General features: G+C 40.9%; 1 protein-coding gene across 6 annotated transcripts in view; it reads right to left on the reverse strand.

Annotated features, from left to right (window-relative positions):
* The window catches only part of NCOA2 (nuclear receptor coactivator 2), a 199,144-nt gene that overhangs the window by 17,303 nt on the left and 154,530 nt on the right, over window positions 1-27,311 (reverse strand). For 5 of the 6 annotated variants that reach the window (XM_049818258.1, XM_049818240.1, XM_049818250.1 and 2 more), the window contains 10 exons: window positions 27,010-27,157; window positions 23,549-24,818; window positions 14,316-14,526; window positions 11,011-11,220; window positions 8,791-9,006; window positions 8,033-8,162; window positions 4,857-5,022; window positions 2,608-2,886; window positions 1,673-1,750; window positions 881-1,121 (listed from right to left, as the gene is read on the reverse strand). In XM_049818258.1, coding sequence (XP_049674215.1) covers window positions 881-1,121; window positions 1,673-1,750; window positions 2,608-2,886; window positions 4,857-5,022; window positions 8,033-8,162; window positions 8,791-9,006; window positions 11,011-11,220; window positions 14,316-14,526; window positions 23,549-24,818; window positions 27,010-27,157 — 2,949 coding nt within the window. The remainder of the gene's footprint in view (window positions 1-880; window positions 1,122-1,672; window positions 1,751-2,607; window positions 2,887-4,856; window positions 5,023-8,032; window positions 8,163-8,790; window positions 9,007-11,010; window positions 11,221-14,315; window positions 14,527-23,548; window positions 24,819-27,009; window positions 27,158-27,311) is intronic. The other variant, XM_049818282.1, reaches the window with a different exon arrangement.

A 27,311-nucleotide genomic window follows, 5' to 3' on the forward strand; every position in this document is an offset into this window, starting at 1 on the left:
AAAGCACTATTATGATTTAGAAACTGGTGTGAAGGGTAACATCAGTAAGAGTAGGTAACAAATTTAGAATTGGATGAACATAGTTTGTTCTATCAGCAGAACTTGCACATAACATTATTTAATATAATAGTAATATAACTTATATAATACTTATAGATAAAGAAGCTGTAAAACAATAACCGTATGGAGGCAACTGCCCCATGCACACCCAGAACAAAGTGGTATGCAGCTTTGTAAAACATACAAAGAAAATGGTATTAATTACTGTATTACACACAGGTTTAAGGAGACGGAAGGGAATGCCTTATCTGAAGCTAATTTATATCATTTAAATTCAACAGTTAGTTGTTAATTTTACATTATAATGTAGACATGAAGAATTCTCTTTCTTGGGGAAGAATCTGATATTTAAGCAATATCTCATTATCAAAATTTAAAAAATTACATACAGCTTTGCTTCTGGTCACTTTATGCTGTTCGCCAACATCAGTTCACATCTTCTTCTTCATTTGCACTTTTATCGTGTATGTTGGTTTGGTTAGTTCAGTCAAAATTCAGAGTCCATCAAGGCAATACATACACATGTATGCGTTTGTGTGTGCATACACGCTTTTATCTGCATATATCTAAACAAACACACATTGCACTTCTGCTATTGCTCAAAAAAAGAGCGGTGCTTGGAGAATACGGGGTACTAGAGCTAGGAAAGTAGAAGGCACTACATTGCATTTAAGGACTCCCAAAGGGCCCAAACCTCCATGTATCCCATCGTTCCCAGGGAGCCAGGCAAGGGGCTGTGGGAGGGGGGCTTGGACCCAGCGCTTGGGGGAACACGGGGGAGTAAGGACTGCCAAAATGCACTGGGGCGTGGAACCAGTACCGTAGTTTGGAGGAAACGGAAACTGCTGTGCATTTGCCTGCGGGATCCGCGGATTGCTCATGGTTGCTGGTATGCCACCGGCGGCCACCATACTGGGGGTCATGCTCAATCCCTGCCCTCGCATCATCAGCGTCCGCTGCTGCACCTGCTGCTGCTGCTGCTGCTGCATCTGCCGCTGCCGCAGGTGCTGGCTCAGGATCTCCCGCTGCCTCTGCGCCAGCATCTGCGCGTTGATAGGGCCCTGCAGGGAAAACCACCGCCACCTATCAATAACCCCTTCTAAGGCAACCTGACCAGTGGAGGCATCTCCACTGGAGTAACCTGGAAGATTCCAGCTTTTTTTTTTTTCCGCACCACACAACTAACAATAATATTAAACAGGAGAAAATAATCCTATTAATACTTCTGCTGGAAAAGACTTCCAGCAGTGCAAGAGTCAGTAATTGAAATAATACCAGTGCTTAATGTTGCAGCGATTTGTAATTGCAAATAGAGTAGCTCATTAAGAAAATGCATCTTTCGGAAATGAGAAGCTTGGTTAAAAATGCAGTTATATCGTATCTCTAGTAAACAACCATCCACCCCACGTAAATATGAGAAAGACTCTCAGAAACAAAACAGCAAAATACTTTGTATTATACAGACTGCATTAGCTGTATTCAAGCTTTAGAATTTATTGTATGTATTTACCACATAGCATTAATACTGTATTTAACTGGGGGTGGGGGGGGAGAAGAAAAGAAAATGATTTTTTTTTTTTTTTTTTTTTTTTGAAAGTGCTATTTCTCTCACCTGCGTTGGCACTCCAGGTCTCAAAGACAGATTCATATTGGAGACACTGCTGATCTGATTTATCAGTGGCTGCCGATTCTAAAGAAAAAAAACCCAAACCCCAACACCAAACCCCGAAAGTTTTTAGAAGGAAAACAAGAAAAGGGAAATTTTCTGTACAGAGGTATATACATCTACTTCCCGATCAGGTAGCTTGAGGACCTAGTTTTACATATTCAAGCAGGGACTAGTTTTCCTGCTCAAGTCCTCTTATCATTTACTGAATCCTGTTTATTAAGGAGACAACACACCATACAAGTAACAACACAGGCGCTAAGCTGTTTACCAAACATGCTGCCTTTACAGTTCATGTCCTTTTTGGTTTTGGGACTGGACTGTTGATGTTTACTCTGAATTAGACCCTAACCTGACGTTCGAAGGCAGAAATGATCTTTCCCCTAGAAAAGCATTAATATCTTATTTATTGTACTATGAACCTATAGATTTAAAAACGAAACCAGAAACAACAACTCAAAAAAAGACCAAGGCCAAGGAAAAAAAAGGATGTAGGTAACAGGCAGCAATAAAAGCAATTAGATTGCTGAGAGAGTCAAGATACAACAAACAGAAAAAGACTTATAGAACAAGAAGCACCACGGTAGCCTTGCTCAAAGAATTAGCGAGACCTGGGCTTAAATACTAGGCACATTCTCGCACAGTATTATAGAATGAATGACGGGAAGGTGCAAAAAAAGAACAAGAGAGAGAAGGCGCAAGGTACTGTCTCGGCAAAACTTGTTACGGCCGGTGTTTTCAGTCTGAGAGCGGAATTAGGCCGTAACAAAACGGGGCACGCGCTCAAGACCCGGCCTGTTCGGAGCGAGCTGACGGCACGTGCTGCCTAGGAGAGGTGCCTGCGCTGCGGCGCACGGAACCGGGCACGGAGGGGGATGTACCTGCTGCGCCTGGAGCCTGTGCTGCAGCTGGAGCCGCAGCTGGTTCGGCTGGTTCTGCACGATGCCGGCAGGCCGGAGGCCCGGCCGCGGCTGCATGCGCAGGGCGGCGTACCCCGGGCGCTGCCCCATGGGGTGGAAGCTGGGGTCCTGCATGGGCGCGTAGCTGCCCTGCGCCATTTGAGCCTGCGCTGCGTACTGCTGGGAGAACACCGGCGCCTTCTGCTCCATCAGGATGCTCGACTCCTGGCTGGGGAAGGTCTCCGGGTCGACGGCTTGGCTCTGCAGACGTACGGGAACAATAGAAACAGTTGGCGGGATGTGGCTTTTACCAGGATTATACCAGACTAATTCGGTCACCTTGCAAAACCAACCTTCTAGGATGTGAATGTTTGTAAACAGAAAATTACATAGATTTTCTTTACCTAAATATAAAACTTAAACAGAATTGTGGTTTTGAGTGCCAAAACATATTCATGGAGACAAATTCCTCGTCTCTTTTATTTTTTCTTTCTTTTTTTTTTTTTTTTTTAAACAAGGACCCACAATGTTTGTCATGTTCTTAATACAGCCATTGTATCATTCTGCTAAGGAGTAAAAACCTGACATGCCAAATGCTATATGAAAATCTGTAAATGAAGTGATGCCAGCATATTTTTGCCATTGAATCTGAGATAAATCCAAAGATGTTACGAATGAATAAGGATAAGAAAGTAGATTTTTATCAGTATCTTTAAACAAAATAATGGCTTCCAATAATGATGCCTGAAACTATTACAAGAGTTAATGTGAACAGAGTGCCTAGTTCTTTCAGGGCACTTTTGCACAAACTGATTATCCGTTAGCATAAAAAAGCTAACATAATTCTAAACTGCATTCTAGATACTCCCCTAATATTTGCTCTAGCCAGAATAATTTTATAGCTTATTCCACATTGACCTTGGAAATCAAGTTAATATAAATTTTAGTGCCCTCATCAAAGAAAGACTTTAAGCTCCTATAAAATGTTTGATAGATATTTAAAAAACACGTTCTAAAATGCAACAGTTCTCTTATCTGCAAAATTCTTCAACTGTTTCCACTGAAATATTAATTAAATAGAAAGATATTTACCACTTAGTTTGAAACAAAACATTATTCATATTTTTTTCGTGGTGGTATTCCAAAAGCTATGTCATATTGCATGACAGTTTCACACTGCAAAACTGAAGTTCACCAATAAATTATATCTCCAGCTTAACACCTCACTGAGTTCTGTGTAGTACCAAATAGGCTTGGAGATGGTTTTTGCATGTCCAAAGCAGGACTTCATTGGTCCTATTTCATATCTAAAATGCAGAGCTAGTTCAGAAGTTATGCTCAGGATGCTGATGAGTGCTGGGAAATGAAATAGGTATTCTAGGTTTGTCTGAGAATATTAAATCATCATAGAGACGTACAGCTATTTTTGGAAATACAATTTTGATGCCAGAAACATCAAATGCTAACTTCCCCCCCCGCCCCTTTTTTTTAACCACACTTTTTTGCGTCATCTAAGACTAAAATGGACAAGAAGCAACTGGAAGCTAATAAAAAATAACAGGGGGTTGGGGGGGGTGGGTGGGTGGATGAAAAAGAATAGAACAAATTCATGCTGCAAAGTTTAGAAAGCACATTGGTAATTTTTAAAAAAACCCTACAGTTTTAAGTGCTTGGAATGCAATCAGCTGCTTCAGGTGAAACTCATCCCTTAACACATATTAATCAGCTAAGGGAAAACTACAGGTGAAATTACACATTACAGGTTTGCTCATGCAAAAGTTTGTTGCCCTCATCACACAAAGGTCTTGATCTTGCTCTTCTGCTCCTAGGTCTTCATATTCTTTTTTCTTCTTTCCTATACCTTGTTCCTGGCCGTGGTCTTACCTTTCTCCCACAGAGTTGTTCCTCTGACCACCAGATAAGCAGAAGCCTGTTAATTTTTTGGTTTTGGTCAGGTTAGTTGCATAAAGAGAAGTGGCTCAGCACAGGTCACAAGCAGGACAGCTAGACAAGCGTGCCATGGGAGAGGAAGGAAGACTAAACCTAGGGCTGAAGGAAGCTTTTCAGGTGACCCTGAGCTGTTAGATGGACTTCCACCAAAATATGTAACTCCATCCTAGCTTGCAAGAAGCGTTTTATAATCCCCTTTTTCAACAAACATTTTACCTCCACCTTGACAACATATCCTTTAAATGCAATACCTAATACATGCAATGCAATGTCCAGTATACCTGGCTAACTAGTTCTGGTATTCCTAGAGCCCTGTCGATTTCTTCTAAACCATCAAAATTCCTTAATGCCATGTAAAGCTGATCCAGGAGAGCCCCCTCATCACTTGGTGACTCTGATGAAGGATGATTACACAAGAGATCATCTGGTGAGCTGCCAAACGGTTGCCTGTCAAAACATGAACACAGCGTTGGTAAACAGCTGCTGAAAAACAAGGAATAATACCAGAGGATTAGTACTCAAATTGAACTAACAAGTGGAGACAGAAATTATTTTAATCACTGCCAATTTTGTTTAGAAAACTATTCTGGATTAAAGTTATGTTACACAAAGAAATAACTAAATAGCGTGATTAATGCCTGTCAAGACCCTACAAGCATGGTGTATCCGACAAGTAAGCAAGCAGACCAAAGGTATGCCTGAGTGCTGATTTCATATTACAGGGTCAACAGAGGAGTACAGAAATCAGTATAGAATATAGTCACTGAACACAGAAGACTAAATAACTTTTTTTAACTAACTGTAATTTTGAAATTTAGATGTTAGATTAAATATACTATCACAAGTAGAAAAAGACCTGATTTCCACAGACACTCTTCTTAATTGGTCTTCTATCAGACTAAGCAAGCTGAAGAGGTCATGGAAGGGTCCGAGGACTGTCTGAGCTCGCACAAACCGAACATCTGAAAGAGCTGGCCAGAAGCATGAGGGAGCAGGGGGAAAAGGACATTCCCCTTTTTGTTTGCAGCAAAACACTGCATCAGCTCAACCCATCTTATGGAATTGCACACTTGGGTACCCGTTTATGCACTTGGTTATATGCCTCAGAAGGGTGTCAGCAAGAATTTGGATACTGTCAGGCAGAGTGTGCTGGCTCTATAAATCCTGCTTACCTCACCCCTGAATTTGTATGCAAAGCACACTTACAGTTACAAAGGCAGAATAAAGGTTTGTTCCAAACCCAAAGGACAAAACTTACTAAGAAACAAACTAAATCTTAAGTAACACCTTATCTGCAGCCAAATGACATATTTTTGTTTTGCATTTCACACACGAGCCCTACTTCACACACAATACTACAAGACTACAATAGAAAACATAAAGAGCAAAGCATTCTGCAAGCAAGGGCAGCTACTATATGCACATCATGGCAGAGTCTCATCCCAGATAATTGCTCAGAGACAACAAAAGCTGTCACACATGGAGGGAGGAAACAGCACTATATGTGAACCCTTTTTACATGTCTGTTTGGAAAAACAAAGAAACATGTTTGTGTATTTAGTTTCCATAATGAGATATATGGTTGCCATGGAAGTCTAATCTCGATGTCAAAGCTAAGCAGAAGGAAAGAGCTGCATCGTCAGGCCATACGCCTAAAACCCCAAAGGATGGCATGCAGGAAAACTAACAAAAACATATTCTTTTTAATTAGATCCTGGACTGTAAAGAATAAAAATAAGGATATATAATGATGTACCTTTAAAACATCGCAAAGTATTAATCGTTCTCATATATAGAGGAATTTCTATAACTCTCACAGATGGAATTATAAATCAGTAAAAGGGAAGAGCAAAAAAAAGAAAAAAATCCTTTGAATCAAATTGCTTGCAAACTTTAAAGATGACTTACAAGAAGGGATCTATGACCTGGAAAAATAATCAATGAGGCTAGCCAAAAAAACTCCCTCAAATTGTAAATGGGCATGAATACATATGATAAGAAAAAGTTTAAAACATTTGTCAAATTCTGTATGTTAAATAATGACAATTACTTTGTTTCCCCCCCCTTTTTTTATATACCACAATGATAATGTTTAATTTTTCTCGAAAAGAATTATTTTTACTCACTATTTAACTTTTATCAAATTTAATAGTCATGACAATAATCAGATTATAAAAATACAAATCCCAGGGATTAGTAAAATAAGAAATGGCAGCACAGAGCAATTTGTCATCTCTTTTTGGGTGTAAATGATCAAAATATGGTAACTTTCAGATGCAACACAATTGGAATTTTTTTCACCATCTTCAGCTACAAGGAAATTATGAGAAAAACAAAGGTAACGAAATGGAATAATTATCTGCCTGGCTTGCTGAACAAACATGGCCCTGTATTTTATTTTATGGTGTCATTTTTTAAGTGAATAATTAAGTTATGCAAAAAGTGCTTTTGGCATATGGACACTCTAACTTGGGGAGAATTAGCACCAGGAAACATCTTGAAAAGCATGAAAAGTAACAGAGAAAATGCCACACTTAATTTTACAGAAAATATTTTCAGACATCCATTCATAATGAAAATTAAGACAACGTAGTCCAAAGATCAACCATTTTTCAAACACACTTTTTTCCAACCGCTTCCTCTTAATTTTCTTTTCAGTGCTCCCATTTACTACTGAAAAATATCGCAATTTATGCAATTCAAAATACTTCAACATTTTTCATTTACTTATTTATTCTGTATTACTTATACAGTCCATATATATATACGGTTTCTCCAATGTAAGCTGCAAACTTTTTGGAGAAGACATGGCTCTTTTTTTAAGAAGTGTAAACCGCTTTTCATAGTTTTGGCATTATTTAAGAGTCTTAATAATGAACAAAGTTATTACATTACAGATGAGTTAATGAGTTGTGATCCAACTGTAGTTCTGGTTACCTGAGAAGGAGCTAACTTCAGGGAAGAGGCAGTCTCCCTTTCACTTCATCTTTCCTTCCTCATCTTTCACAGAACTTAGATCAATTAAAAAACCCCAAACAAAACATAAGTTAACCATGTCCTGCACTACTTAAAATGCTACCCCGCTGCAGGAAAAAACAGCTATGTCATAACTGTAAAGGCTCTGGCATTTTCCCACATTTAGCATTAAGTAGAACTGTTAACAATAAGAACAGCAAAATCAGACAGAATGCACACATTAATGCTCGAGAGGCGAAAGTGGTGCCGCTACCCGAAACACTGACAGTATTCACTGTGATACAGAACTTCCAATTCTTCCAACACATGAAATGGCAAAAAGAGCATTTATAAGTATTACTGGAACATGTATACATGTCACGAGCGTAAAATACAGCAAGCATTAAATTGATGTACGTTTGGTGAATATTTTATACAGAACTTTGCTTCCATGAGGTGTATAAAACACGGGCCTGTGTTTTGATGTGACACTAAGACTCACCTGTTCTGATTACCAAAAGATGCCTGATCTATAGGCAAGATGCTGTCTGGCCATGGTGCAGTCTGATTGGGAGGCGCCTGTTGTTGGCTATACTGAGGTCCTCCTATGTTCATTTCCAACTCAGATGGCCCTAATCAAAGAAAATATAACCACATACCTCTTGTGAAAAGAATCTACTTTCATGTTAATTATTTCCATTGGATTATCTATGTTACAGTAAAAGCAAACAAAAACATTAAGACTTCAGTAACATTACACTTAAAAGCATCATGATTCTTTTGTTACAAATTGATTTTAAAATTTGAGTAAATAACATGAGAACCTGAAAGTGGTTTGAAACCATAAAATAGCAGATATGACATCACAGATGCAAAAATTAGTAAGATAAGCATAAAAAAAAAGATAGTATATAGTCAGTATCATAACATACTTGCTTTAAAAGTGACCAAGAGCAACTACAATGTTCACAGTGTTTCCTCTTAAAACCCCCTCCAGTCTTTAAAAATCAAGGGCAACTTCATATCCCCTTTCTTTGGCCACATCACTGTGGAGCTAAAGAGTAGCAGGAATTGTTCATATCCATCCATGTGTTAAAAGTTAGTGTTTTAAACAACTTCCTTCCAACTTTCACTGTGGAACACAGTTCTCGTCAAATCTATAACTGAGTCTTTTTTTTTTTTTTTTTTTTTTTTTTCTGCTTCATCTTTGACAATCCAGTGTACGCCAAAAGGCATGACTCTACGCGTGCCCTGACTTACCCATATTCATGACCTGAGATGGAAGCATCTGCCTCGGGCCAGGCTGGTTGCTGGGTCTCAAGGGGATGCTGGCCGTGGGGTTGCGAATCATGCCTGCTTGCACTGGCCTGTTCATGCCACTAGCTGTGGGCGCACAGGTCACCCTCACAGCAGGAGCCTGGCTTCCCCAATCTCCAGATGTCATGGCAGGCCGAGGGGCATTGCCACCGATCATTCCTGCACAAAAGCCAAACAGACTCAGGTGCCAGCACGTGATTCAGAACAGCTTTAGCATTACAACCGCCCGATAAGCTGCATTTTTAGCGACGAAAATGTGGTAGTTTCACTCAAAGAACATTGTACCACAACTGCCCGTCCAGATGTGCAAAGCTGCAGAACGATGCCTTACACTGCTTAGTCAAGGGACTGGAGATTATTATACATTTTACAAGAGGAAGATCCTTTTATCATTTCCGAAACGCTGTTCAGAGTGAGTGTTCCCACATGTAGTCTGCAACAGGTGCCGAGGGTGTGTGGATAGCCCTAACTTCCTTCCTCAGGAAATGAATCACGTTTGCTGATGTGTGTGTCAGTGCTTTACTTTCCAAGTGCTAAGTGAGAATGAAGACTTGAGTAACAACATGTTATTGCTACACACGCTTACAAATTAGAAGGATTGAATTTAAATTCGCATTCTGCAAACATCTTTGGTGAGTCCTTTCATTCGGAACCTAGAGCCTTCTTAGCTTCAAGGCTCACCCAGATAATCTTGAACCAATATATGGTGCAGGGAAATTACTCACAGGAACTTTCCGATAGATGCTGAAGTTCATTACCGTTATTTTAGGGGAAGTCCTCCTACATCTACTGTAAACAACTGATACAGTTTATTTACACTTGGAATATATAGAGTACTACACCCTGACAGTAGCCAAAAAACCCCAACCAAACCCCAACACAAAAACCCCCCAAGCCCAAAGATGTGCATTCATAGTATTTATACATTTCAGTTTTATACAGTTAAGACAGCAGATAAAACACCGATTTCAGACTGGACTACTGGTCTTTCCAGTTGCATTTTGCATCATCCTTAAATGAACACTAAAAGCCACACAAATAATGATTACTCCTCAGTTCAATTATTTGGTGACACATAAGCAAGGAGAAAAACCCTCTGAAAAGGGTCATTATTTCCGCTGCTGTACAAAATTCAGTGTTACATCCTCAGGTTTGTTCTATTTATGTACGTATTCCATCAGCTGAAATATGTGGTGTGCTAGAGCAAATGGCAGGAACACAGATAATACTCTCTAACTTGTATACACAAGATAAATATCACTCTCTAATATGTATACAGAACATGGAAGTAATAGGACACTTGAAAGACTACAAGTTGACCTCTAAACTGCTTAAATAGGATATTCCAGGGTCTGGCAGCATGTCTTTTTTAATACTGATGCAAACTATATATAAAATTTTGAGTGAATAGCCAGCTGAAAGGACTTACAATACCCATTTATTTACTCAGAGTTCTTAGTGGTTGTTAGTCTCAGGCTACGTACTAGTTGAAATAAGTCAATCAGCCAGACTTTTCTTGTGAAACCCTCTATGGTACCTTTGTACGATATTAGGGCAACAGGAAGAAATCAATGCACCACAGATCAGGCATAATCCATGACAAGAGGTAATACCACTGCAGCATCTGATGGTTCCCAGAAAGTTTATGTTTCAGAAAATAACGAAAACATTAGTATTTCTTTAATTTAAAATGAGAACCAAGGCTAGCAAATAAAGGATAAGCAAGGGCAAAACCAAGGTCTGTAGAGATACACATCATAAAGGCAACAGTATTACCCACAATTTTGTTCTGAAAGAACTACCTCTAGAGACAAGCGGTTCATTTATTTGCTTTTGCGAGGCAGAAAGATTGGATTTTTACCTATCTAAGCCTCAGCCGAATCTGGAACATTGATGTGAACAGCCTCTAATTGCCAATACACTGGGTTCATCTAGAAGTTTTCAGATAGGTGAAAAGCAGCGCATAAAGAACAGGACTTAAAATATGCAGAAACAGAAATTCAAAATAAATATGCCAATACATAACAGCCCACGAAACACAATTTTTTCCAGACTTTTTGGGAAGTACTTATAATAACCTGCACTTGCAATAACCCAATATCAAGTTACACACACTATAGTCTATTACTCAAGTATATTTGAAAAAATGGAAAGTCATCTTACCTGTGCTACTGTTGCCTAAAGTTCCTTGACTTCCTATCATCCCTTCATTCCTGCCCATCAGTCCCGGCTGAGGTATCACTGAATAGGGGCTACTCGTCCTTATGGGTGGGAAAGTTCCTGCACCTGTTGGGTTCTGCAGTGTGATGTCAAGTGGTAAATTCTGGTTTGGTAATAACCTGCCCAGTTGCCCTGCTCGTGGGTTATTAAAAGCTAGACAGGAGGAGCAAAGAAAAAAGCAAAGTTACAAGAATGGAAACTTTACTTGTTAAAAAAAACAAAAACGAACCCAAACACACTTTAAGCTCTTGGGCTGAGCTATTTAATGCTGCATAATTTACCCACTCCATATCTGTCTGAGAAACATCCCTTCTTGACATTTTTATGTAAATTTCAAAATGGAACATTCTGACACTAAAGCAGATATGACCTGTAGTTTTAGAACTTTAAATGGTGCAATTTAACTGACAGAACAGCCACTATAACAAAATATACCACTATGTGATGTGCATACTACTGCCAATTAATCTTATACCTAGTAGGACTGTAATTGCATGCAGATGTCATCTGGAGGCAGACTGTTAGGAATTATCTCAGTTTTGGAAGTTTTCCAGCATAAGCTGTGCCCCTGAAGAAGTTACCAAAATTAAGGACAGATTGAGTCTATATCAGATCCTGTAGCCCCATTTCTACATCTCCCTCTTAAGGTTTGTTTGTTGTTGTTTGTTTGTTTGGTTTTTTTTTTTTTTTTAACATATTTTGTCATCAATAAAAATAAATACTTCCATGATTCTGCACCAACAAATAAGCAGTCCAGAATTAGAGCTGTGCCGCCATAATATTCTGGTAAACAGAACCATGCTTGATGGTTACTGTCACCTTTATATAACTATTTTGTTCTGTTGAGGTGGTTTGTGCTCTTAAAATCAGCCTCTGCAAAGAAAACTGCAGACTGTCTCAGGAAAGTGAGCGTCAGATCATGACTGGCAAGCATCTGGCTCAGCTGGTCTTTAGGCAATGTTCCAGTGCATGAAAGCATCCCCTATGTGCACAACTAGTTCTCGAACATGAATCAAACACTGACCTTGTGCCTGTGATTCCGTTTCCAATCATACCAGCAAAATACATACAAATAAATTAACCATTTTTGTGAAATTATTATTTGCAATACTTCCTGACAGTTCCTCCTAGGAGAGTCTTGATATAATGGCATCCTTACAGCAACTTCTGCATTTTTATATTCACCACATTACAATGAAGTTAAAGAACTTCTTTCTTATTTTACCTCACAGTTGTGATACTTTCGAATTTGAGAACTTAGATGAGGTTTATTAAGCTTGTTAAAAAGTACAGAAACATCTTATGACAAAGGTCTATGACTTTTCTTCTTATTTTATAAAACCAGACTACAGGAACCCATTGTATATTTACTTTTTTTTAATGTGAGTTCTCTGCCAGGTGAATTTGCTTCTATGCATGCAGAGGAAATATATCCCATCACATACACCAAACGTCTAACTAAATTTTGTCTTGACTGTCTGTTCAAACAAGCAAACAAAACTTACTTATGAGACAAAAATGACCTTCCCAAGCTTAGGGGAATCATAAAGTCTAAGGATTGAAACTGAACTTCAGTGACAGTTTCAGAACAGTTTGCCCCAGAAGTCTGAAAAATCACATAGATGAGTAGTTTTGCCAGCACTCACTGATCCTACAAAAAGGAAAGCTGGAAATGCAGCACAAAATAACAACACAATTGATGAGATGTGATGGTGCTCAGATCACATATTCTATCTACTCTTGGTCAGGATGGGACTGAAGGAGATTCCCTGTCCCCCACACAACAAACTCTAGCAATCTGGCAAATCTAGCAGCTTTCAAGTCTTTTTTCTCCCCCCCCCCCAAAAAAAAAATATTTTAAGTATTTTCATTAAAAACCTGTAAAATGAGAGCTGGTTATTTCTTCAGAAAAAAAATTCTAAAAAACCCAAACTTCTTTTGGAATTGTATATTATTTGACATTCATTCTACATTGCTTTTCTGTGAGCATATAAGCCACTCACTATTTCTGTGCACCTGTTTTCTGTATGCTCTTTTACTGAAAACAAGGCAGAAGTTCCCTAGAGGAATCAGGCACAGACACAAGACTGAGCTGGGAGAAAAAGTTTTAGGGTTTTAATTTACATGGGAAACAGGATGCTGCTTTTACAGAACTGCTACTATAACCACCAAGACACTCTCATTTACAATCACACTGTTACTGTACCACCAGTAGCTCTGAAAGCAGCTTTAAAGCCAGGTTAATTCTGGAAAGCCAAAAGGCTACTGTGGCAGGAACCAGCAGACCTTGCTTCAGAAAGAAAACGCTGAAGATTTTGGATGCGCAGAGATTTCCTTCTGACTTACATGCTGCAGCTGTTAGTACCCTCGTACTTACAAAAGTGAGTACATTAAATCCAAGCATCTTTCTCTGAGCAACGCTGACAGCAAGTGATAATTTAAGGATCTGTCGTGGTTTTAATATGAATTTGAACGTTAATATTCATTACTAATATTAATACTAATATTTCTTTAGACATACCTAACCGATAATTTGAGTTCATTTGAAAGTGGCACGGTGTTATTTTAGTATCATGAGAATGGCTAACAACACCGTCTAGGCCCTATGTTTTATAAAAAACCCACCAGTGTACGTTTAAGGAAGTAAGCAGATGCTGCCACCCTAGCCAACAGGATCAAAAAATGAAGCAGCGGCTTTTTATGCCATTTTCTTCACCATTCATAGCGGGTAAGACTCCCGTCTCGCTCGCCTGCCATCATTACTCCACGGTGGCAGACCAACATCTCAACGCCGACTTGTAAGTTAACGAACAAAGCTAAGGAGCACCGCCAGCTGGAAGCGACTCAATTAAAAGCCACGGCTTCCAACGAAGCTTGGGCATTCCTCTTAATCGCAGGTCTTTCTGTTGGTCTCGCGGTTTTAGAAGCTGCCCCTCTCGGCCGGAGAGGAGCGACCCGCAGGGCGGCGACCCGCAGGGGTCCAGGGGTCCCGCTTGGTTCACGCCGAGGGCTCCCCCTTCCCTCCAAACCCCGCGGCGGGCGCGCGGCGTGGGCCAGGCGTGACCGACCCCCGGCCTCTGCGCCGCGCCGCGGGACGACCGCAGGTGGCGCCACGTCACCGCGCGAGACCGGGACCCGCGGCCAGGAGTGGCCGGCGCCCGCGGGTGGGTGAGTGGGTGGGTGGGGGGGGGGAGGCGCTGGCTTGTCCTACGCCCGCGCGGGGGGGGGGGAGGGGGGGGGCGACTCACTGCTCTGTGAAATCCTCATTGCTGGTTTCTGGGTGGCCACGGCCGCGCCGGGGCTGCTGTCACTGGTGAGCTGCATGAGGTCATTGATGATGGCTTGCTTGTCGACCGAGCCCGCTGGCGCGCCTGGGCGGCTGTCTGGGAAAAGCTGCGGTAACTGGCTGTTCTGCAGGTCATCCAGAATCTCCTCCAAGTTATCCAATTCACTGCCTGGCTGCAATAAGAAGAAACACAGCGCAAACCCACAGTACACGTTGCTGCTCGCCTGCTGTTGGCGTCCTGCTCGCACCGAGCCAGGCCGCCCGCCACCGCTGCGCCCGTGCCAGCTTCGGACGCTGCCGGCGCGAAGCCCGATGCGGAGCAAGCTCACGGTTGTCCCAGAGGGCTGCGCAGCCTTCCCGGGGCTTGTCTGCCCTGCGCTCGGGGAGCCCGACGTGGCACCGGCACCGGCGCCCCTTCAAAACCCCAAAAACGTCGGCACGTACGACTCCGCGCCGTGGTCCGTACCTCGGGCAAAGGGGAGATCCTCCCTGCGCGCTCTGCGATCGGTGCAGACAGCAGGGATCGTTTGGCGCGGGAAGAGGTCCCGCAGTGATGAAGATGGGGGTTTATGTAGGTATAACCAATATTCCTTTCAGCACAGTCATATTTCTAGTCTCTTTATGACTTGATTAAAAGCATACGATGGAAAAGTTGCTTCATGGCTAAAACAATTCCCCATACGCGTTTTCTTTGTTACATTCAAAAACCTTAACGCTGAATAACTCTATACAAGTTAACCGGCAAGAAACGTACATTTCAACAAAGTTCTGTAAATTAAAACCTGTCAACTAGTTACTAGATTTAGGAATTTATTTTGCTCAGAACGTCCCAAAACAGTGAAAATAACTTCTCTACCTTAAGGGGAAAAAAAGAGAAATCCAGTTACATTCAATTCAGTAGACACCATGAAATAAAGATGGGGAAAAAAAATAAAGTTCATCCTATACTAACATAAATACTGACCTGAATGTTTTCCTTAAAAATGTTGATTTTCACCAGTTTTTTGTTGGGGTTTTTTTTTTGGTCAGCTTCTCTGTCTTATAAAGCCTCAGAATGAAAAACTTTTTCTGGCTGTGATTTGGAAATTGTTACAAGTATATTCTCCAATCCTAAACCTTTAAATAGGGTAAAACTCTTTGGGCTAATAATTACCAACAGGCAGTCCAGTCTCAATTACCACCACGTTGCACAGGAAACATTTCATGACAGTATTTATAACAAAAACCTACTCAAAATCAGCGCCTTCATTAGGAAATGTGCAATGACGGAAGAAAGGCAGAGTGAGCAGCCAGCCGTGAAGGATGGGGAACTGAGAAATAAGACCACAAACATGCACACAACTGAAATACAATTCTTCCTGTTCTTTTTTGTCCTACTGCCACATCGTGAACTTGTTACTTATTGAGAGCAAGCTTATGCTGCAGATCACAGGATAACGAAGAAATAGCTGAGATGGCTTTAAACTACCTACCGAGGCGCTCTCAGCCTAGCTAGGAAGCAGCGCATGTTAGCTCTGTACTAAACTCCTGCTGCCACAGCTAACCTGCTCCCGGAAAGCCCTGCTATTTTACTCAAAGGTAGCTACGGTGCCTAGAGGTCACATCTCCACATACCTTTTTTGGATGACTGGCTACAGATACACATGGTATTACTCTTTGCTCCTTCCACATCACCTCCTAGTCTTACAGATTGGAATACATGGTGCAAAAGAGGAAGGAGTTTACTCCGTCAAAAGGCAGCATGTGGGTGATCTGGAGGCCGGTGTTAGTGGCAAAATGGTAGGAAATCACAGAATCGGAGGACTGGAAGAAATTTAAAGCCTCAAGGCAAAATCAGTGCATGCCATTCCCTACAGAAGTACATATAGCCTCTTGTTAAAGACATCCAGTGACAGTAAATCCACAGCTTCCCTGAGGAACTGGTTTCAGCCCTTTGCCATCCTTATTATTCGAGTTTTTTTCCTTAGTGTCAATGCAAAACCTCCCTTGCTGAAATTTAGGCTCTTTCTTCCTGTTGTATTCTGAACCTGGAGAACAAACTGTGTTCCCCTTTCTTTTTCTAACCTTTTCTGTATTTGAAACCATGTGCCTTTTGGCGTTTTAAGCTGAAGTTAATAAGCAATCTGAACTTGTTGAATTTTCTTCAGCATATAACCTGTTTTCTAGACCTCTCATTACTCCTGTTGCTCTGTGGACTGTCTTCAGTTGGTCCACACTTTTGCTGAAGTGCCATGGCCAGAACAGGACTTAAGATGAAGCCTTGCAACTGTTGAGTAAAGCAGAAAATTTACGTGTAGTATACTCTGATGGCACATTCCAAGAAAGCCTGTGATTTTTTAAATTACATGACATTACTGACTCTCACTCATCTTCTGCTCACTGTGATCCCTAGACACTGCTCTGAAAAAGTCCTATCTAGCCAGTTGTCCCCCTTTTTTTTTTTTTAATTTGTGACATTTTTCTTGGCTAATTATAATAAATAGCATTTGTTTATCCTGAATGTTCTCCTAAGATTTTTCCTCCATATCTCCTGTTTGCAGCTGAATTTGAATTCTGTTCTCCAGTGTATTTGCAGATTTTCAAGTCTCACACACATCTTCACCAAGCATACGCTCCATTCTCCCATCAGGTCATTTAGGTTAACTAAACCACTGAGCAACTCCAGATGCTGCACGAGCTCCTGCAGCACCTCCGTTCTGACAGTGAATCCTTAAATAACTACTTTGTGTGTAAGGATTTCCAAACAGCTTCCTACCCACTCACAGAAGTTTTGTCTTGACCGTGCAACTCTAATCTGCTTACGAGAATGCCATGTGTAAGAGCATCAAAGAGCACCAAAGGGCCTTACTCAAACCAAGACACATGGCAAACGCTGCTTCTCTTATGCTACCCTCTTGCAGAAGGGAAACAGATTGGTCTGATATCACCTGCTCTTGACAAATCCCCCTGCTGACTTGCTGCCCAGGCACTTACAAGCAGTTGGGTGGACCCAGCACACCCACAGAAAAGGTAGAGCCAGGAGGAATCAAATGTGATTATAAGAAGCCTACATCATGGTGTGGACAGGTGATAAGCAGATTCAAAAAGGTGCTCCGAGAGGCAGACGCGAGCGATGTTTATAGGAGCCGCATTTTGAGCACTGGGAGATCTGGTACAAGAAGACTGCATGAGCCAGTAGAGGAGACTGATGTAGAGTATCACAAACTATAGACAGATGAGTCAGCACTCTTTGCGGGAATTAAGACATATGGCCTTCATTAAACATATTTGAGACAACAGTGAAGGGAAGTTCTATATGTTGCAGGGGATTTTTGGTTTGGTTTTGTGTGGGACTTTGTGCCTTTTTTTCTTTTTCTTTTAACATTCTGGCTATTGCAATTCTTTGCTTAAACATTAGACATAAAAAAACCCCAAAACCAACCAACAACCCAAAACCCAAAACAAAGCCGGAGAATAACATATTGATCCAAATGTGTCAGAAAACTGCACTCCCTCAGATGCCTTTAATTCCTCTCAGGAAGTGCCATAGAAAGGCCAAATACAACAGGTGTATTGCAGCAACACAAATACATAACCTTCCTATTTTTTGCTTAACATAATCAATATCAAATATTTCATCTTTATGTTTTGATGAGGGTTCCAAATTGCTGCAAAAGCTCCAAGATAGGTTTAGAATTAACACCAAGCTATGATGTTAGCCTAAGTCTTTCCAGACTCACCCTCAAATGGCACCATATGGGCAGAAACTAGCATTAAAATTTTTACTTGGTTAGTTTAATTGGTTTTTTCTTTTAATTATAGTCTATAGTTATTTTTTTAATGATCTAAATTGAACTTCATGTAAATAGAAGTTTAATAGTGTTAACCTCCCGGTAAAACAATTATTTGTCATGAATTAAAAAAAAAGCCTGATAAAGTGCTAAGCATCACAAGAAAGTTCTTGGGCTCATATTTTCACTATCTCTAAGCAATGCAATTACAACAATCTCTGTAGAACTTTGACACTAAGTGCCAGAAAAGATAAGACAAATTATGCTTAGAAATATTTTTGCATTTGAGAAAGTACCTACTTTCAAAATACTTATCACTGTCATGTAGAGAACAGCAGGTTAAAGTGTTAATTGCTTACGGAATCTTTTCAGGTCTACTGAAAGGCAGTTACACCTCAACATGAAGTGTGGTTTACAAAGGTTGCTATGTCAAAGTCTAGCTTCCATGAATTGTAAAGGACTGGATAAGATCCTGAACTCTTTGGAGATCTCTTTTCCACCACAGGCAATGCCCATGGTTTGCACTGAGACCCTGTGTTCCAAATTTCATATAGGTATACATTTCCTTTACGACCATGTATGACAGAGGCATCTGGGACTTTTTCCTTACAACAGGATGTCTTTTGGTGGAGACACAACTTGAAACTCTACCTGCCTTCTATAAACCCCAAGTTAGCTCATTAGCTACCTCTGTAGCATGGGCAAAGCATTTGACCATAAAAGGTAAAAAACCCCAAACCCTTGCTCCAAACTGGTGATAAAGGATTATGAAAAGAAGGAAAAAGCAAATAAGAAGTCGAATCAATATAGTCTTTTTCTCCCCAGTAACTGCAATAAATATACAATTGGCTAGAAATCCCGTTACATTATCAGGCTAATCTACTAGTAACTTTTGGAAACAGAACTCTAATTGAAAGACATTCGGAAAATGGAATCCCCGTTCTAAGGTTCTGATAGAATTTCAAGAAGAAACTAATGTCCTTCATGAATTTAATGGATTCTGGACATCAAGAAATAGGTTTTTGGAAGATGAGTGGCATGTGGAAAGAAAATATGTTAGTATTGGGAAGATACTGGTTTCCACATAAAGCAAGAGGACAGCAGAGTTGATAAAGCATGAGGAACACCAGAATGGTTTCTGAGTTTTAGGACAAAAAGGTACATGCTTAAGATGATTGCTGGAACAGCACTGGTGGAGACTGTGGCATTGCAAAGTCCCTGTCAAACAGGCTGTCTATATTGTCTACTGGCTAAAAAAGGGGAGGGTACACTTACGAAGATAAGGATTTATTCCACACTACGCCAAATGCATTCTCAGAGAACAAGCTACTCCAAATTTCTACATCTTGGTTTCTTCATCTGTAATACGAATATAATAATCCACACCCAATTTTACAGAAGAATTTTGCAGTGCAAAACAATATGGCTAAACAAAACATTTCTTTAGTAAGGCAATACCTGACATTGTTCAGCACATGACATTTCTCTGACGTCCCCCTACACTTTCACTCTCCTTTCCCCGAGCTGTTAGCCAGTCCTTGTCGGATTTGACCATCTGCTGACCACTGCACAGGCAGCTCCCGACCAGCAGCAGCATGCGTTGGCCACAGCCAGAAGCACAACGAGGGGTTTTTTTGAAGGACAGCACAAGCAGCGGTGCCCAGGGAAGGAAGGTGCGGGATGAAGTCCCACCATGCAGCCCCGCAGTCGCTGGTGGGCCGGCTGGGAGAGCAGGAGAAGGCAGACTTACTGCTGAGAGACACCCTATAAAACAGATCCGTAGCAAACCAGGACTCGTGTTTCGACTGCCTTCCCTTTTTAATAGTGGAGAAAGGTACAAGCGCTCGTGGTGCTTGATATCAACAGTCCAACGACTGTTGGTGCTGTAGGAAAAGCTCCGCTGAGCCTCCCCGGCAGGTCTCTTTCATCCTCTCCCCCACAGCTGCCTTAACTGGAACAGCAATCAGCCTAATAGAGCTTGATAACCATCATCCCACCAAGGAAGGGAAAAAGGTACGGCAGCACTGGAAATAATTCTCTGCCATTTGAGAAAGGCTTCCTGTCAGTTGCTGCTCTCTGCAGAAGTGTATGTTTAAACACACTACCTAGAAGACTGCTATTTTTAGTACAGTGGAGCACTTCAAAGAATTTCCTGCTCAGAAAGTCACACCAAAAGTAAAAGGAGAAAACGTAATGGCTCTGCAGCCTCCCAACACCCCGATCCCCCTTGGAGAGGCCATCCCACTGCTGCTCCACTGCAGTTTCCAGAGAAACTGCACACTCCAGTGACTAATTACTTAAAAATACAACATTCCTCGGGGAGGAGAAGTTTTAAATAAACCTGCAAAATAGGTAACACAAGCACATGGCTAATTTTTACATAGGGGAGGAAGAAGGGGGGGGGGGGGGGAGGATGCAGGAGGATGGAAGAATTTAGCACAAGAATCTGTGTTCTAGTCTTGTACTAAATAGTTCCAGCTTTGATCTAAATTTAGGCAATGAGCACTTCCTGTGGGAGACCGTCTTCCAAAGCTGAAGAGTTTTTGATGCTAAATATTTTCAGTGATTTTATAATTGGGGTAAAGTGGTTATTTGTTTAAAGGCCTGGCCTTCAGCTAGATAAACGCTTACATTATTTTATATTCCCCACCATTTCCTCTCCTACTCCACATTGGACTTCTCCTGTTTATTCAGCTCCAGGTTTCACTGCATTTTAAGTAGGTTTTAAAACTCTATTTACAACCAATGGGAGCAACAAAAGCCCTTCTGTCATTATCCAGCAGTCTTCCATCACAGCTGCAGGACTGGCTTCTCACCTCGGCACTGAGGAAGCCCAAGCACTTCAGCCCTTACCACTTTATCATGACTCCCATACTACTTTGTGGTTTTCTGAACAGCCCCAACTCCTGGACCTTCTTGTACCTCTGGTTCCCTCTCTGCTGGGAGACAATCTCCGTCTTCAAATTTGAAGAAAAGGCAATACATCCATAGTCCATACTCCAACCCCCTCAAATCCCTCCCCCGACCTCAGAAACATGAAGCCTAAATATAAAAAATGAATAGACTATTCACTTTACAAAGTTCCTAACACTGGGGACCTGATTTTCAAATGCTTGAGGTTGGCAATGCTCGTAGACACTGAAGTCTCTTTCTTCAAAGTTAGTCTTATAGTTACATGTTTACATTTAGGGTGAGATGCAACTTGCCTATCTTGAGTCATGAAAAAGTAAGGCAGCTAGTTTAAGCTAGCCATCTAGGCTACCACTAGTCAATGGGAACATCATTAGAAAGCAGCTTACCTTCCCTATTTTAGACACACATTAGGATAAGATAAAAAAAAAATCCTGGAGTATTTTTCTGTTTTTCCACCAATGATAAAAGGAGGTTGTAGGACTACCTTGGACTAGACAGCTAACTTCTAGAGGGGACGAAACCTGCTCTTTGCGAATGGGTTGACAAGCTAAGCTGTTTCTTGTCTACTCCACAGAGATCATGAAAGAGGAAATTTTAATTCTTTTAGAAATTTAAATCTTGGGGAGTAAACCATCTGCAGGCCATAATTTTGATCTACTTAGAGGGCCATAATTTTTTTGGTGATTACCAAATTCTACGTTCTTGTCCAGTATCACATACTGAGGACTGAAGGATCTCTGCTTTCAATGCAGTATTGACTTCAAAGTGTAGGATCTGATCTAGGAATTGAAATCTATTACATATTTTAAAAATAGTTTATTCTTGCCAGTTTAGCTGTGAATTTCTTGATATCTGTGTTTTTCTAACCTAACAATGCATAAGTTCTCATGGAGAAGCTAAGCCCTCCCTCTACAGGCACTACAAAATAGCAGCTGTATTCAGAATTAAATGAACATCCAGGCTTGAGGATAAATCCCTGTAGAAATTAGTGTAATTTGGCTCAGTTTCCCTCTAAAGCATGGGCAGGATTGAAAAACCACAATTGCTCCTACATAATGGCAATAGCTGTCAAATTCTGTTGAAACAGAAGAAGTGAAGTAACCTTAGGAGACGCCTGGATAACTGAGATTTTAACAATGCTGCGTCCACACTCTAGTAGCATGTTTGGCCTCTACGTTTTGTGGTTATAACCACTGTTGAAAGAACTGTCTACTGGTTAGAGACTGCTGAAAGGGCAAAGTAAAAAACAAAACCCAATGCTGTGACTTAGGGCTAAGAAAATGTTGTCTATCCCTCCTCAGCCTCAACATACAATATAGAAAATATTAAAAATGATGTATTTATGTACACACCATAATAAAAATACAATAGATTCACAAAAATAAACAAAAGTGAAGGATATTGCTGTGAATGAGAGTCATGAATGTTTGCACAGTGTACAATCTGATCATGATTTACAAACTAAGGATTCATGCACAGGGCACTGCCCAGGGATTAATGACCACCTATGAGAGTTGATAGCGTAGGACAAAGCAAAGGATCATTAACTCCAGCTAGTTATAAACTCCACAGAAAATGCCTTATACCGAAACTGATACTGTAATTACCGATTTTATAAATAAACTAAACAGTAATATTGAAGGAGCAAATTGCTTTTGCTGCGTCCCTATTTCTTGCAAAGCTCTGAAAACCGGAGCATTCTGGGTGATGTAAACCTGGTGCTTTTTGAAAGTAAATTCTGCATGAAAGCCAGTGAAATAACACTTTTACCATAGGTCCTAACAACATACAGTTTATTAGTACGTTGGGCAGCAGTGCAACAAGCGATTTTGCACAGAATGAGAAAAAATTCTGAATGCAAAATTCAATGCAAATAACCTTGCACAGGGAGACATGATCTCTGCGCTGAACAATTACTCATCCATAGGAACTTGGGGCCGAGTATGAAAAAATTTTAGGTAAAAAAAACCCCAACAACAAAACCCCTCTAATTGGCACAGAAACAAGGGAAGCCTATTTGCCTTGATTTTAATTTGCAGATCAAGTATAGCACAAAGACCACTAATGCAAAGTTGGTATCAGTCCTTTCAAACAACTCCTGTCCTTGAGCGTGAACCCGCTTTACACGTAGGAGAAGTGTAGCGGCTACGCTGGGCTAGGTCAAGAGCCCATCTAGCCCACCAAAGTTCAACAACAGCCTATGGGAAAAGCTGTCAATAAGTTAGCATTAACTAACAGTTACAAGTATTATCTCTTTGTCTGATTATCATCCGGGAAAGGTTCCCCAGCGTTCAGTCTCTGTGTTACCCATCTCCTCCCAGGCAGAGTCTGTTCTTTTAGACAGTGACAATCGCATCTTAGTAACTCTCACTGGAAAACTGAGTGAAGACTGGATTTCAAAAGACAGGTAACAGCCTCCTGAAGTGTCAAGAAATTACTCTTGGAGGAAGTCAGATGGCAGGAATGCAGGCCTAGAACATCTCATTCACACGTAATGCAAAGATTTGCTTACCTGTTCATTAGGCTCAAAGCTTATCTCTTCTTTTTCCGTCCTCATAGCTATTAACTTTGTGCTACTGGAAGGGTCTGTCTTACTGTCCAACCGCTCCAGTTTTGGGGGTATGTCTGGTAAACCAATATCTTTAGTATCATCTTTATCTAGCAAGTAGCGAAGTAGTGCATTATTATTCTTCTTAGGACTCGCTGGCTCCTGTTTAACAGTCACCTCTGAACCAGGAGCTGTGCTACTGGACTCCTGGTTCAGTTCTTTGCCTGTGGCCTCTGCTGTGAGCTTGGCCAAATCTACAGGAGAACTACTGTCCTGCAATAGTCTGTGCAAAATTTTATGCTTCTCCTTGAGCGAGGTTCCGTGTGCTGAACCAGACCCAGGCAACCCTCCTGTGGAGTCCTTGCTAACGTCTCCCATGGTACTGGACAAAGGCGAAGGCTCCATCTGATCCGATTTGGTGGTCAGCAATTGCAAGAGCTTTGTCTGGCTTTTTCCATCGTGCAGTTTATTCTGTCCATCAGGTCTCTCGCCGCTGACAATCGGCGGCATGCTGCTATCGCTATTATCTTTCTGTTCTCCTGAATGGCAGCTGCTCTCTGTTTGTCCAGTTGTACCTTCCGATTGCTCCCCGTACAGTCCAAAGCAGTCTTTAGAGTCCAGGCTTCCCATCTTGCTTAGCTGGGGAGGATTCATATTCACAGGGGAATTTTGTAAATTTCCCATTTTTAGGTCAGGTGAAGCCAACGACGATCCTAGAGAAACGCCGTGGCCCTCGCTGAGGGCCTGAAGTGCGTTCAGGGAACTGTTGGTGTAGTTATGGCTATTTCCTGTGCTGCTGCAGACTCCCACGGGCGAATGCAAGCTTCCTGCAGGGGAGAACTGGCTGGGTGGGATGCGAGGACTTCCTGCCACTCCAGGGCTCACACGATGCCTTGGGGAAAGCATGGAGTTTGGCTGCCCTGGGTTCATGCCGGGGCTGCTTTGTGAGGGGCTATTCATTTTTAGTGCATAGTTACTACCCTGAGGAGCGGATGCTTGTATGCTTGACACATGGTTCATTCCCCCTGAACCACCAAACCTGCCTGCTGGCATGCCCATTTGTTCCTTTGGGCCATTTATGGCGAAATTTATATTGCTACTGATGGTCATATCCTGACCTGGGTTCCCACTGCACATGGCCTGATGGGCAGGGCTGCTGGAACTAATTGGGTTCAATATCTTCCCCATTCCTTGTCCAGTCAAATCCTGATTCATTCCACAGACATTCTGCTCTCTATGTGGCAAGGGGAAGAAAAACAACCCATTAGCTAAAATGACAGTGGCCAACTTGCAATTACATTACAGAAAAAGAAGCAAAACCCCAACCCTTGCTTTAAAATAACACAACAAACCTACAATTAAAAACAAATTGACAATTTGACAAAAGTGAAATGCAACTCTCGACATGGCTGCACATTAACAGTATGGTTCTTCAGTACCTCATCAACAAATCAGTGGAAGAGAGGAAAAACAAAATTATACCTCATTTAAATGACAGTCATTAGAAACGCAGATAGGTTACAATTTCAGACTCTCTCCCTTTAATGTATATCTCTTCTCTACAATTCGGCAAAAGCTAGAACTTTTCTAGAACTGACAGAAATCTCATCTGAAACATATGACACAAATACATGTTTTACAAGGCAGCTATGAACAGCTGTTTGCTGGAGTTTTGAATTTCTATGAGTTAGCCCCACCACAAGGCTGGAGTGGGCTATTTGCCCACCAAGTTCACTGTGAAAAGAAAGTTGAAAAAGTTGTATTTCTACACTGCCAGAGTATTTCGATACTGCTCCAAAACAGCATGTGAGCCAAGAGAACTACTGGATACTACTTCAGAATGGGAACAGTCTGTTAGCAATCCAGTACTGCACAGGCATTTAGGAAAAGAGAAGAAAGAAAAAACCCCACGCATATATAAGTTGCTGAAACTCGTATTTTAGAGATGTAGGCTGTATGACAGAGGAAACAGAGGAGCGACACACACACAGACACACACACACACACACACACAGAGAAAAAGCTCTTGTGAGAGCACCTGAAGGTCAATTCTGTTTTCCTCAGGAGATTTTAATTAGTTTATGGGAGGATGCGATATACTTTTTACTTCTGTGCTAAAACTTAAATATGAAAAATCAGACATATTCCCAAATGCTAAAAGCTGTAAAAGAGACAGAGTCAAGTAGATTAGGAAGAAAAAAAAAGAGGTTCTGAGAAAAATCAAATCAACTCTGGACTTCGAAAAACAAATACTAGTGGAACATTCCTAACATGTATTTTCGATGAGACGAAAAACATTTCTACTTCCACAAGGTAAGTGCAGACAAACCTTCGCATTTTGCTAAAGCGTGAGAAGACTGAAGCACACAGAGTAGTGAAGCTTGTTACTCTGCATTTGTTACCTTAGGTATAAAGGCAAAGGTGAACAACATTAGCTATAAAAAGAGAAGTGGATTTTTAAAACATTATCACAAATACAATAGTACCAGTGTTCTGCTAAAAAAAGCAAGTATATTTGCAAGCACCATTTTTAACTTAATGGTGTTTTTTTAAATTTAAAATTTAGCACTTCATGAAATACCAAGTATATTCAGCAATCCAAACAAAACAAATTTCAGACAGCTTTCAATCAGGTCAATTTCCAAAACTACAATCTCTGTAAAATGTTTTCAGTTTTAAATACGCTGTTTTCTTCCTGTCAAAATAGCAATACAGGGAAAACAGCATTGTAATTATAATCAACAGATAAAACCTGAAACAAAATCTGACACAAATATATGCAATGACTTAATTCAAATTTTATGTTGAAGATCTGAGGTCAGTGATTACTTATCCTTGACTTTAACATAGTATTGCCTGTGCCTTTTTTTAAAAAAAAAACCAACACCCTAACAGTGGTGGATTTCTCAGGAATGGACATGTGATAGCCACTACTCCAAGCACCAGAAAAGACAAGAGATGAAGAGAGACAAGGAGTTAAAAATATGCAGTTTGTCTAAAATGCAGTTCTAATAATCACAACATGTTCTTTAAAGAAGACCCAGGCCCAACATGTGACTGTGAACTACAGGAATTTAATCCTTCAAAGTTTTCTAGATTTAATTACATTTGGAAAGTTTCTTGTGTCTACTATGCAAAATACAGGAAATTAAAATACTGAAATTAAGAGCATGAGATTAAAGGAAATTTTGTATATTTAATGGAAGGTCTTGATGTGAAAATCCAGCACACCATTTGTAAGTCCTGAAATAATTTTAGTCTTTTCCTGCTGCAAGCATTGAATTAAAAAACTTATTTTGTTTTCATGCTATCAGTTCTAGGTCAACTGAATGTCTATCAGCCTTAAACAATCTATGTGGTTTGGCACCTTTGTACTTTCCCTGTCTCTCTGCAGAGTGTGGATGTAACAAACCAGTCAGGATTACCTGTGAAGCATATGCAAGGAGATTACAAGCTGAGGTTCACTAGTCGTCTGAGAACGGATGAGCTTGCTCTTCGTTTGGGCAGAAACGATAGTGCCGTCAGACAAGGAAAACCGATAAACAGGACTGAACGCCAGTCCCTGCCTCAGCACTGCAAGCAAGCAAAATGACAGAATTATAATAATGAGAAACTATAGTACAGGTAACTTAGCTGCTCAACGTCTGATGTTCTAAATCCACCAGCACTGATACCACAGACACTGTGTTAATAAAACAAACAAACAAACAAAAAACCAGAAGAAAAA

The sequence above is a fragment of the Accipiter gentilis genome, chromosome 2 (assembly GCF_929443795.1).
Source record: "Accipiter gentilis chromosome 2, bAccGen1.1, whole genome shotgun sequence".
Lineage (NCBI taxonomy): Eukaryota > Metazoa > Chordata > Aves > Accipitriformes > Accipitridae > Astur > Astur gentilis.